This window comes from Drosophila guanche, unplaced genomic scaffold, assembly GCF_900245975.1.
Source record: "Drosophila guanche unplaced genomic scaffold, DGUA_6, whole genome shotgun sequence".
Taxonomy (NCBI): Eukaryota; Metazoa; Arthropoda; class Insecta; order Diptera; family Drosophilidae; genus Drosophila; species Drosophila guanche.
The window spans coordinates 5884967-5897777 of NW_022995747.1; the positions used below are offsets into that span (position 1 = coordinate 5884967).

The following is a 12811-nucleotide window of genomic DNA, read 5'->3' on the forward strand; positions in this document are numbered from 1 at the left end:
AAGTGCAACAAGAGCGAGCGTAAATTAGTTTCGAAGCCGTTTTTGCATGCAGCTTTTCTTCTGTATAAGGAATTCTTCATTTGAATATTCTTTTGTAAATAAATCTTTTTAAAATACAAGAGAGAAGAAATGTGTTTTCAACCCAACGGCAGTGGCTCACCTGTTGAACATAAGACTGTGACCGGGCCCGCTACCTTGGCACTGCAGCTGCTCGGACTAAATTGGCGATTGGCTATAATATTGGCTTTAATATCCCTCCTTGCACTCCGTCAAAATTGTCAACAACCTCAGCTTGGGACTTGGCCTTGGCTGCTTTAATTTAAACGAGAATTATGAAGAATAATTTTAGCGAACCTCATTTGTTGTTGCTACTCTTTCAATCTATTTTCCGAATAAATTACTATAAAATAGAACAAATAGTTTAATAGTTCCTTCAATCATGATTTATGATATATTGGTATGTAATTTAGTATATTTGATCAAGTTCTTGGTATATTATGGTATATTTCCGAGAGTCAGTCACACTGCTTTTGGTTGTGCGGCGCTTTTGGCCCCAACATAAATAAAAACGCAAAAGCAAAAGTAGTGGGTGGAGCAGAAGAACGAATAGGATAATAATGGCCACGCTAGTGAAGCCCAAGAAAGTGGTAAGCACATGGATGCAACGGAGCAGAAGGTGCAGCATGAAATGAGAGATTGGTAATTCCAGAAAACGAAGAAGCCTCAACGAGAGATCCAGCAGTCGCAGAGACTAAGCCTGCAAGAGGAAGAAGAACATGACGACGAGTTATCAACAAGTAGCGTAGCTGCAGCACCAGAACAAAGGGCCACAGAAAATGTATCGCTCTTGGAAGAGTTTGAGCGCGTAGCTGCGTTGGCCAGCAGCAGCAGCAGCGGGGCAGAGGGCATCATTAGTCACGATTGCTGCATTTCAAGCGATGTATTGGAGGTGCCGACGCAGCCAGAGGCAGAACCCGTACCGGAACCGGAGGTGCAGCTAGAACCAAGTGCACCCAGTGCACCACCTTCAAGCAGTGCTAAAATAGTGCAATATCCGAATCTCCAGCCCATGAAGCTGTCCAATGCCCAGATCGAAGAGCATTCATCAAAGATTGTGTTTCGTCAGCCCGATTGCCAGCCAGCAGGATTTGCCCTAGTGCGCAGCAACCTCAAGCCACTGGACGCCGAGCAGCTGCGGCAAATCTACGACTGCCCGGATCTGGAGCTGGCCAAGCAGTTTGAATTGGAATTCCTCATGAACTCGCTGCTGGAGTCGAGCGAAGCAGACCCCCTCTATGCTGCGCTCCTGGAATACTATCAACTGCAGATCAAACTAACCTCGAATCTGCATGATGTGCAAAAGCTGCGAAAAGCCTGTGTGGAGGCTCAGGAGAAGATTTGGGAGCGAAAGTCAGTGAGCCGCACCTTTCGCGGCACTTGCGGCGATGGCAACGTGGTGCAGGAGAGCATTACCTACGAGTGAGTGCTATGCCAAGAGGATCTCCACTTTTTAATGATGTTTTATTCCTTGTCCTCCACAGAACCATAGAAGTGGACCAAATCAAGCTGGAGCTGACACAGGCGGTCTTTACGAGCCTCTACGATCTGGTTTCGCACACCTACACGAACAATCTGATCACAGCGAAGATAACCAAAGTGAAGATCGATCAGATGATCAATGAACTGCTCTCGTATCCCCATGTAGACGCCCAAGCAGCCATTTCATTGAACTCAAAAATGGATGCGGTGGCTCTCCAGTTTGTGGGCAAGCTGCGCGGTGCCATCTCCATTCTGTTTAGCTTTGTCAGGCGGTCCAGTCCAAATGTGGTAAAAGTTTGATCAAAAAAGAATCAAAGACAATGTAAATTGGGAGACACAACTAAATGTTTTGGTTTTGCAGAACTTTGACAAGGATCTGAAGACGTGGCTGCGCAAGCTGATTGCCCTGCAGCTGCTGCTGGCCACCAAGGAGGATCACTGGTTTCTGCTGTTCAACATACTCCGTTGCCCCAATGGCGTGGGCTCGTGGGCAGCCCAATTCCTTCAGCTGCCCGGCATGAGGCTGCCGAGCCGAGGCAGTCAGCAGAACGAGCTGCCCTTGGGCCTGAACTCGCCGGAACTGAATCACTGCATGGCTGTGCTGCAGATCCTCTTGAGGCCCGTGAAAAGACGCAATGAGTATCTGAAGAGTCACGCTCAAGCGCACCTCGAGCTGTCGGGGTCGACGGGGGCCGCAGACTGCTGGACAGTGGTCGACTCTGATGGCGAAGACGCACATACACCCACAGGCGACTGCATTGGTCTCAAGGACAGTGATCTGATTGCGTTGCTAAACCAACTGCCGTTCGAGAAAATCTTCACGTAAGAATAAAGGGAACTCCTGTCCTGTGAGAGCTTTACTTGATGATCTTCTCCTGTTTTAGATCGGCAATGCGAATTGAAAAGTTTCTGGATGACTACATCATCGAGCCGGACATGATAACGTGCCAGCAAATGCTCTCGGTTGTGGTTTTTCTTGCCCAACTGGTCAAGACGCTGGGCGAGGGCATGCTCACATACAACAACGAGCGATACAAGCAGCTGGCCAAGCGATTGGGTCGCCTGGTGCGTCACACGCTGCAGTACGTCTTCGACTATAATGAGCTCTTCCTGTGAGTTGTATTTTCATTCATTGAAAGATTTTACCCATAATTAATCGATCCGCACTTGTAGGCACAACAACTTGAGCAAATCCTCAGAGCTTTACGAAAGGATTCAGGTGGAGCTGCAGGCGTTGCTTCTACGAGCCTGCGGCTACATTTATCGCACACGCAATCTGGGCACTTGGCAGTACTTCTCGACGCTGCCGTTCGGCACACTCGACGCGGAGATCATTTGGCATCTTTTCTACTATCTGAATGTGGGCTTTCCCACGGATCTGTCCACCGATTTGGTTGGCAATGCGGAGGCCGCCTTCCAGGCCGACGACTTCTGGAGCAAATTCGATCAGGCCAATGCGGATGTGGCGCCCGAGGACATGTACTACCTGCTGCAGACATTCTTTGAGATGGCCAACGACCGGAATCGCACCAAAGATTGGAGTCTCATCAAGGCGATTTGTCTGCACATCTTCCACATGGGCTACATCCATCGGCCGACGAGAGAGATCTGCTATAAGACAGCCCGGGACATGGTGGCCAATCTCATGCAAGAGGATCTCCTCGGCTGCTTCCTTGTTCAGCTGAAGGTTCGTTACGGAGAGGTCGATCAGGCGGCGTATTTGTTCAAGGCCCTGCCCCTGGACGCCTGGCGCCCCTGCATGGACAGCTTCGAGGTGCTCTCCAATTGGCTCCTACACTTTGACTACCAATCGTCGGAGAGTCATTTGGCGCGCCTAATCATCAGCCACCTCAACTGGGGCTTTGATATCGAGGGTCGCCTCTTTCTGCCCCACAACATTCACGTGCGCATGGCCTATCTGGTGAATGAGGCGCTTAACAAGTACGCCCCGGAGGTGATTGGTGCCTCGGGCATTTCGGAGAGCGTGCGTCAGGTGTCGTCGCTCATTGACTCGACGCAATCGAGTCGGGAGCAGTTCACCAATTGGTGCTGGCGCATGATATCCATGCTGCGTCTCCATCTGATGGACCAAGGCGTGGAGTCGGTGAAGCGAACGTTGCTGCATCCCACAGAGCCGCTGCTCTTCATACCCGCACTGGAGAACATGGATATGATCATGCAGGGTGTGGCCGAGCAGCGACCCTTGGCCCTGTATGTGGGCATGCTCGTCAGTCTGCACGGGCACTCCATACCGCTGATCTGCCAGCATGGCTTCGACTTGCTGCAGAAGCTGCTACTGGATCATCGTCATGCGGCGACCATACGCTGTCTGGAATTGATTGTTCCGCTGTTTCTGGAGACACCCGAGACGCTGGCCCACTGTGAGAAGTAAGACGTGCGCCATTTATGTGAGACTCTGATTATAGCTCTCTGCCTTGACAGCTTCCAGAGGCTGCTGCTGACACTGCTCAATGCGGATAGGACGTACCTTAAGCTGGCCAAGGACATGGTCTATGCCAATTCGATAGGCCCCATTCTGGAGCTGCTCGATAACATGCTGCATCATCAGATTATCTCCTATACCAGGTGGGTATCGTGTGGCAGTAATGAATGCTAATCTCACACTCTTCTGCCTCCCAGCTATGGCCTCTGCTCGCCGCTCAATCTGCTCAACATTTGGCTGAATTGTTTCACTTCATTGCCAGGCTGGTCACAGAATGCGAATCTGTTGTACCTGCTAGACCGAATGCTGTGCATCTCCTACCAGTTTCCCGACTGTCGTGCCCAAGCTGTGGAATTCTTCTATAACTTCTACAAGGTATGAAGAGACAACAGCATCCACAGGCCCTATATGTAACCGCACTCCTCTTTGGCAGGACTGCAGCGAGTGGAAGATACCCGCCAAGTCATCCGCCTTGAAGGCATTTTTTGGCCAGCAGTCCTCGGTCTCGCGCATACCTCTCATTTCGCCTCAGAATTGCTGGCTGAATCTGGTGCTGCTGGAGATAGAGTTCCGGCTGGTGGACACACGCCTCTGGCCGGAGCTTCTGCGACAGCTCTCTGTTCAGCCCATGGAGGCGGCACTCAAGAAAACTCTGTCGCTGAGCAAAACAAACGCCTTCCCGCCCAATCAGTTGGTAGTCTTTAAGTACGCTCAGCTGCTGGCCAGCATGGACACCAGTCATTCGCTCTTTCCCATCGTTTGTCAGAAGTTCTTCGAGCTCTATCTGTGGCGAGTGCCCAGCGAGGGCGAATCTCTCAATTTTAGTCACAATGTTGGGGTCTCAGACAAGTTCTACGAGCACAATGTGCCCCTGATGAAGACCATCAAGGGACAGCTGAAATCCGCCGAAGGGTTCTACGCTGCTCTGGCCCTCAAGTTTGCCAGTGACGACTCGCTGGCCCATTTCTACCGCAGCTGCTGCAAGCTGATGCAAAACTGTGGACTCTGGCTAGAGGATACGCAAATCAATCGATTCACCAGCGACGCCGAACAGCTGCCGCCTCAATACAACAGCGAGAAGCTGCGGGAGCTGCTTGGCGGCCATGTCAACCACTGGACTGAGTTCCTGTACCTCGCCACGCTGCGCAAGGAGCAGCGTCATCAGGCCGATCAGTGGGGACGCAAAGTGTTTCGCTTGGCCAGTCAAAGGCCACCGCGGAATCCGGTGCATCCCAAGGCCCGGCAGTTGCCGGCTCAGCATATCAAAAGCCTTTTAAGTACCTATGAGAAAAGCCTTCCCATTCCGGCCCACGTTTGCTGCGAACCAGTCCGAGCGCCACCAGTTGATGATGACATTGTGTTGCAGCTGAAGAAGCACCTTGGGATATTTCATTCGACTGCCAAGTGAGTTGTGGCCAAGGTTTCGTTTAAATTGGAACTTATTTCTTGTTGCTTGCAGAAACTATCATTATGTGAGCTCGGAGCTAAACTCGCTGAACCTCAACTACCTGCAGGATGTGCGGGCCATGTACCAGATGGTACCGTACGACGAGACCCGACGCAAGGAATGCAGCTCCCTGCTCTTTAATCGGAGCTGCACAGCACCCGCTCAGATCACATTGAGGCCAGAGCATATACGGCGTAACGAACAGATATTCCGCAAGCAGCAGTTGAACAGGGATCGGCATGAGAAGAGTCTCGAGGCACTGTTGCTGGCCGCGAATGTTGATCGCTTTGCTCAATGCATCGAGGACTTTGGCCTCTGTATTGGGGCCCTGCTGCAGGCTCCGAGTGGCAGGAGGGTGACATATCTGGGCGTCACCACATTCTACCACTTGGTGGAGAGCCTCGACGAAGTGACGATGCAGTTTCAGCCCACCCGTGATCTCTATTTTCAAGTGCTGGAGCAGCTGGGCGTGAGTACAGCAGCGAAGAGACTTTTCCACGATTTCCATAACCACTCTATTGTCGCTTAGGTCTTTCTGCAAGCCGATCAGGATGCCCAGGGATTGCCGGTGCTCAAACTGGCCCTGAAGCGTCCCGATCTCCTCGAACTGCTGGCCGCCGTCTTTGTGCCCTCGCGAACGGACGTTGAGCACTTTCTCCCCATGTACGAGTTTCTCATTGACTCGCATCTGAAGCGCTGCGACACCAAAACCCTCTTTGTGCTCTTATCCAAGTTCGATTTGCTCAGCTGGCTGGAGGCGTATCAGCCGAAGCTGAGCGAGATCAATAGCCTGCTGCTGCTGGTGCTGCAGGGGCTGGAGGCCTGGTCCCAGCCGGACTCTAGACTGCTGCAAGATCAATTTCGTCGCCATTTGGTGCACATTTTCTGCTACGATTTCCCCCAGCACTACGGGGAGGTAATGCAACTGGTGCTGGATCGCATCTCGGATCAGAAATTGATGCCCCTCGTGCTGGTCGATCTGCTGAACGCTCTCTTTGCCACCTGCAATTGCCAGGAACTGGCCATGGATCAACAAGAGCCGCGGGTGCACGAACTGTCGCTGGATTTCGCACGACGCCAGAAGCTGTTCACCCTGAAGGCCGCCACGGACACTTTGCTGCTGTTTTCCAGGCACTTCCAGAAGGAACGGCTGCACCACGGTCTGCATGGATTGTATCCCAAGCACAAGGACTATTGCAAGGCGTTGATCCTGTGGTTCACCTGCTTCGGGCATGTGCTGCTGGCCTCGGCTATCTGCAGCTATCAGGAACTACTGGCGGATCAGAGTAAGCCTCAACGTTGATTTGCAGCAAGATCCCAGTCTCATTTTATTACATTCCAGTCAGCGACATTGTTTTTGGATCCATTGTGGAGACATACGGCCCTTGGCTGATTCCCTACACTGAGCAGACGGCCAGTGGCGTGGCCCACTGGATACGCCAGCTGACACCCGGCCAAAACAAAGTTCTGCTGCCTTGGAGCGAGCCGCAGGTGAGCAGCAGCAAGCTCATGATTCGCTCCTTCACGGGCACCATCCTGCAAGTGCTGCAGTACTTGCCCTCGTCCAGCATGATCCTCGAGCATGTGTTCGCCTGGTATGTGCACCACTTTGCACAGCCCAACATGGCCGGCCATGTGCTGGCCCCCATTCACGAGGGTCTGGCCCAATTGCCTTGGGAACGCTTCCTGCCACCCACCAAGCATATCGAGCTGCTGTACGAGAGCTTGCAGCGCTTTACACCCGAGTCGCACGCAATGCTGGGCCACATCTTCATACGGATCGACTGGAGCATCTGGTTCGCACAGATGCCACAGCCGGTGGCTGTTCTGTCGCGACTCTTTGGCATTTTCGTGAAGATGGCCTTTGAGCCGAACATTCACATACATCCGAATACGAGCAAAATTCTGGAGGAGGCCATCCAATATCCCTGGCATCTGGTCGAGTACAGCGAGCTGGAGCAGTTGCTCAAGTGGTTTGTGGCCAGCGTGGAGCCAGCGATTGTCCTGAAGCTGCCTGCCGAGAGTAACTATGCGGATCGTGCTGTCTTAGAGTGAGTCTTCCACAAAAGTCTTGATCTGTTCCCATTAATAGACTCAATTCCGTTCCCTTAGTCTGTTGCGCCTCGCCTGTGCCATGCTGCCCGAGCGTTCCGCTCAAGATGCTGTTGTTTTGGGCACTGCCAAGCGCATGCTGTACACACGCTCCATGGTACGGCTGCAGCGTGCCTGCGGGGCCAAGCACAAGAAATTGCTGGCCACCAAAGAGGGGGAGCGCGCCTTTTCCGATGCTTTTCTGGAGCTGTTGAACAGCATCGATCGAGCCATCAGCAGCTGCAGTGAGCAGTGTACACCCGAAGAGCAGCGCCGCGAGGCCCTCAACCTAATGCTCGAACTGGTGGCTCCCACACAGACGCAGAGTCAAGAGGTTTCCATGTGAGTTGTGTGACATTTAACTGCTCTCTCTTCGTGTCTCTAATCCCCCTTGCAGTCTCCACATTAAGGCGCTGGTGTTGTGGCAGCAGAAGTGTGCGCCGGGTAATCTGGTGATGTGCTCCGCCCTGCCAGCCATTGGACACTTAAACACATACATTGCCAGCATCTACAGTCTGCTGGAGGCCAGTGTGGACAGCTATTTCCGCACATCGACGGAGTGCGCGCCCTGGCATGTGCCCAGTTGGCAAGGACTGTTTGAGGCGTTGAGCATGTCGCTGCCGAAGCTCGAACTGATGCCGATCATGCAGGGCAGCTACTTCTTTTCGCTGCATGTCTTTGTTCTCTACAAGATGGAGGAAATTGCCACGGATGGCGACAAGGTGACGTTCCTGCAGGACCTCAGCCAATTGCTGGACAACCTGAAGACGAATCCGGTAACCGAACCGCGTCTGGCCCTCGTCTGGGGTGCCATCATTTCGCGCGGCTGCCAAATATTGCAGGTTAATGCTCACGTGAAGAAGCCGCTTCATATGCTGGCGCGCCAGCTGCAGATTGCCTCCACAAAGGCCGAAGGATGGGGCGATGGCCTATTGGGCGTCATTGGGCTCAGGTCGGAGATCATTACGAACAGGTGGGGACATCCATTTCTGGCAACTGTTTCATTTTCTAAACGTTTGTTAAATTGACAGGCGAAAAGTGCTGACCCGCTGCCTGGCCTGCGTCATCTTCTCGCTGTGCCCGGCCAATCGTGAGCTACGCATACCCTGCGAGGAGTATGAGAGCAGCATGCGGGAGCTGTCCATGCTGCTGGCCAACAAGAAGTTCGCCGATGTCAAGCCCCTGATTGTGCACGCAATAAGTCTGCTGAAGGAGCATTGCCTGCCCGAGGCGCGTGCTGTTCCCCATTTGGTTTGTCGCCTGATTGGCATATTCTACGACCAGAGCTACCTGACAACCATTCCAGAGGTCTGGGACTTTGATTTCCGACTGAATGCAGCAGCGTAGCGCTCTCTCCAATTTCCACGTGAACACTTATCGATCCCAACAGCCAGTTGTGTTATTTTCTATGGGATTTTATTATCTTTATTACATATATGTATATCTAGATTTAGGGCAAATAAAGTGATTGATTTTTGCATTGCGAATGCTGAGTGGATGGATGAAATCCCATTCATACTTTCTACCAAAAATGAGTTCACGATCACTCTCTCGAGGTGTTTATATACTTGAAGCTATTTGTTTAAGCGTAGTTACAATATCATATACGATCGTGGAGAATCTTCACTATAGAGGAGCATAATTGAATTATTAATATATAAATACGTAGATCTAGGCCAACGAACGGATAACAAAAGAACACAAATTGCTATACAGACATAATATAAATAACATTTAGGGGGACAAGCATGCGCGGGTTACCAGAGACAGCCGGGACTCAGGTTAGGGCAGGAGTCAAGTTAGTCTTCCACAGCAAAATTGGACAGCTGCAGATGCTGCAGATTGTTGCGCGCATCGAAGTAGCCTGTGTCGGTGGGATTGTCGGGCGTGGGCACAAATGGCGGCTCCGCATTGCCAATGTTCTCCCAGTCAATGCACGCAAAGTGCCGCATTTGCTGTACTTCTTTGGCGGCGGGTCGCTCGGCGGGATCCATGGTTAACAGCAGCTCCACAGCCTCCATGGCATCGACGGACAAGGCTTCTTCGCCTTCGGGCCATTCAATGTCTACAAAAGAATCGATAATATAGAAATAATCGTACGATTTCCATAAGGAAATATAATAATTACTTTTGTTAAGAATGTTGTCAAATACTTTCTGGGGCGTCTCGTCGTTGAAGGGTGGAATGCCGGTCATGAATTCGTAGAAGCATACGCCCAACGCCCACCAGTCGACGCCGGGACCGTGTCCATGCTTCAGCAGCAGCTCTGGCGCCAGATAGTCGGGTGTGCCCAGTATACGCTCATTGGAGACGCGACCTCCCCGCCTCACCGACTTCGGTGTTCGGAAAGGCGTATTGATGTTCATGTTCTTCGGGGTCTTTGGCATGACACCAGCTCCGTGGTTTATGGGTGACATTGTGGGATCGTCGGCCAGCTTCAGGTGATACTGAACACCCGACAATTTCTCAGTCGCTGCATTCTCCCGCTTCTTGTTCTCTATGGACAGGGGCAGAGCGAAGCGTGTGGCCTTCAGCTTGCCGAGCAGTCCGCCGTCACGGCGTGGCAGCTTCTGCGAGGACACGGGCGTGGAGAAGACCACATTGGTCACGTTCGCCTCGGAGCCGAGCAAATGCTGCATGGGCATCTCGTCGTCAGACAGTGAGCGCACCTTGAGCACCCCACGAATGGGCGAGGAGCGAGCCTTGCGCTTCTTGGGCGTACTGCTGCCAATGTTGAGTATCTCGATCTCCTGGGTGAGGCCAGTGTTGGTGCTGCCATTGCCCGAACTGGAGCCATCCGCATCCATGCTGGACATATTGTTGGAGCGATTCACCAGATTGATCTTCCGCTTCATGCCGCGCAGGAAATCGGGTCGCTTAAAGTGTTTCGAGAGATTGCGAAAGGGGGAATTCATGTGGATGCCGCTCATCTCATTGCCATTTGTCATGTTGTAGCTGCGCGAGTAGTCCGAACAGCTATAGTCCTCCTTCGAGTGGCTCAGGTTCTCCGTGTTCTTCTCAATTGAGGAGGCAGTGCTGTTCTCGCTGTTCTGATTTAGATGGCAACCAGAGTAGTCGTCGCCTTTTCGACTCGACACACCGGAATCCTCCTGCCCTTTGTTGCGATTGCGCTGTTGGAATGCCAGATAAAACTGAGTGAGTTGGAGGGGAATGGTCAGTGATTAACCGAAAACAGAGACACACACACAGCCAGACAGACACAGAGAAAAAGACATAAACATGGACGTAGGACATTGACAACGAACCTCGTCAAGCGATCGCCTGCGCACCATGGAAAACTCAAACGAGGCCTCGTTTGCGCTCTCCAACTTGGCCTTGCCATTGCCATTGCTATTGCTATCCCCATTATTGTTGTCCTGTTCGGCCATTTTGCAGCCCTTTTAGAGATTCAAGCACATTTGCAATTGAGTACTGGGCAAGGGAAGTGGTCTACTCACCTGACATTTAACCGTGTCCAGCGCGAATTCCACCCGCCGCTTGCTAGGCACTGGCTCTGGCGCTGCACCGGCGTCCAGCGGTGGGGAACACTTGCTCAGCTCAGCCGAGGTGCATGTGTGAAAGGAGCACGAGGAGCTGCTGTCCTGAGGCTGCACAATAAAACAAAGAACAGAGATTAAAAGAGCGAGATTCTGGCTTCTGCTGCTGCTAATACTTACATTGATGAGAGCTGTACACGTATGGGTGATCGATTCATTCACCTCGGCCGAGTAGAACGGCGAGACGCCAGAGATTTTGCTGTCGCTCGTCTTTTCGGCATCGGTGAGCGAGGTATCGCCCTCACTGTCGGACATCTCCATGGCCTGCCCATGCTTGTTGATGGCCTGCAGCAAATTGGAAGTCCCTGTGCCCATGGTCGTGCCACCGTTGGCAGTCAGTGAGGAACCATATTCAGCCAGTTTCTTTTCCGAGCCAAAGGACAAGTGCGAGGTAAGTGACAGGAGTTGGCCCGGTGTCCGGGCATTTAGGTTTGGCGAACAGTTGATTAGATCGGACATCTCCAGATCGCGTCGCATGTCGATTTTACTCAGGCCAAAGTCCGTTAACTTCACATGTCCCGTGGACGAGAGCAGCATGTTGTCCGGCTTGATGTCGCGATGCACGATGCCATGCTGGTGCAGATACTGCAGCCCCATGGCCATCTCGGCCACATAGAAGCGAGCGGTTGCCTCGTCAAAGTAGCCATACATGGCCAGCAGCGACTTGAGATCACCGCCCACCATATACTCCATGACCAGGTACACGTAGGAGAGCGACTGCAGCGAATAGAAGAGACTCACGCAGAACGGCGACCGAGAGAGGGCCAATGCGTTCCGCTCGGTTATCACCTGGGACACCATGTTCTTGTTTATCATCTCCGACTTGCGCATCACCTTGATGGCAAACAGCTTGTTCGAGTCATTGTTTTTGTATCCCAGGAACACTTTCCCGAACGCCCCCCGGCTGATCGGCTTGATGATTACAAAATCTTTGATGGTTGGCAGCTGCATTGGAAATAAAAGGAAAGAAAATGCATATGGGAACGGCTGCTAAACACAAAACTAACGGTGTGTGCACACGCGTTAACTGTAAACCACACACAGGGCGCACGCACACACGGATGCACGTGAGCAATGCACTGCTTACCTTAGCATTGTTCGAGTGATTCTCTGGTTTGGTGGTTAGGATGTTTATCTTATCCAGTAACTGCTCGCTATCGATCAGCGAGTTGGTCTTCTTTGGAGTCTTGTAATCAATGTGCGGATCGGAGGACAGCGAAGACGCATCACCGTTTTCCATTTCTCCAAAATAGCGGTTCGCGGGCTTGTTCTCTCTAGCTTGCAGCAAACGAATCGATCTGAATGTACGATCGCGCTTGATTTTAATCAAATTTTAGACACTAATAGTTTCTTATTCATCTATTGCACAAATTCAAATTTACAATTTAAACCGAGCAGCGCGTCGATCTATTTTGCAGGGCTGGGCATGTTAGGGCGGCTGTACTGACGAGGGCTACCAAAACACGGTCGCTGAAATATCGATTATCGAACTAAGAACTTTGTGAACCACTAATATACACATCGAATGATTTAAAATATATATTTTGACCTTCTTCATTAATCATTTTATAGTATTAGTTTTTGCGAAAAGCATACTTATCTCGTTCTGAGTTTTGATACTATTTTCAACAGCTGCTGAATTGATTAAATCATGGCTCCCCAATGATCTAGTGAACAAACTCTGGTTCTTGTTTTATCAGCCCTGGAGCATGTTATTTTGGGTTTGCAGCCGTC

At 51.6% G+C, this 12811-nt stretch overlaps 2 protein-coding genes across 3 annotated transcripts; one reads left to right on the top strand and one right to left on the bottom strand.

Annotated features, from left to right (window-relative positions):
* The first annotated feature begins 523 nt into the window (after positions 1 to 523).
* LOC117583662 (ectopic P granules protein 5 homolog) lies at positions 524 to 9052 on the top strand. The gene is made up of 15 exons (XM_034272126.1): positions 524 to 647; positions 710 to 1479; positions 1542 to 1827; positions 1901 to 2361; positions 2424 to 2651; positions 2713 to 3927; positions 3982 to 4125; positions 4180 to 4357; positions 4416 to 5386; positions 5442 to 5898; positions 5959 to 6715; positions 6772 to 7480; positions 7542 to 7862; positions 7918 to 8493; positions 8552 to 9052. The coding sequence occupies exons 1-15, from the start codon at positions 618 to 620 to the stop codon at positions 8865 to 8867; spliced, it is 7419 nt and encodes a 2472-aa protein (XP_034128017.1). The 5' UTR covers positions 524 to 617; the 3' UTR covers positions 8868 to 9052.
* LOC117583663 (serine/threonine-protein kinase greatwall) lies at positions 9008 to 12523 on the bottom strand. 2 transcript variants are annotated; one of them, XM_034272127.1, is made up of 6 exons: positions 12165 to 12521; positions 11198 to 12022; positions 10979 to 11128; positions 10787 to 10918; positions 9649 to 10651; positions 9008 to 9585 (listed from the first exon to the last, which is right to left on the bottom strand). In XM_034272127.1, exons 1-6 carry the CDS (start codon positions 12315 to 12317, stop codon positions 9320 to 9322), a joined length of 2529 nt encoding a protein of 842 aa, XP_034128018.1. In that variant the 5' UTR covers positions 12318 to 12521; the 3' UTR covers positions 9008 to 9319. The 2 variants fall into 2 exon arrangements, with proteins under 2 accessions (XP_034128018.1, XP_034128019.1); XM_034272128.1 differs by lacking the exon at positions 10787 to 10918 and having other exon boundaries at positions 12165 to 12523.
* Between the last annotated feature and the right edge of the window lie 288 nt (positions 12524 to 12811).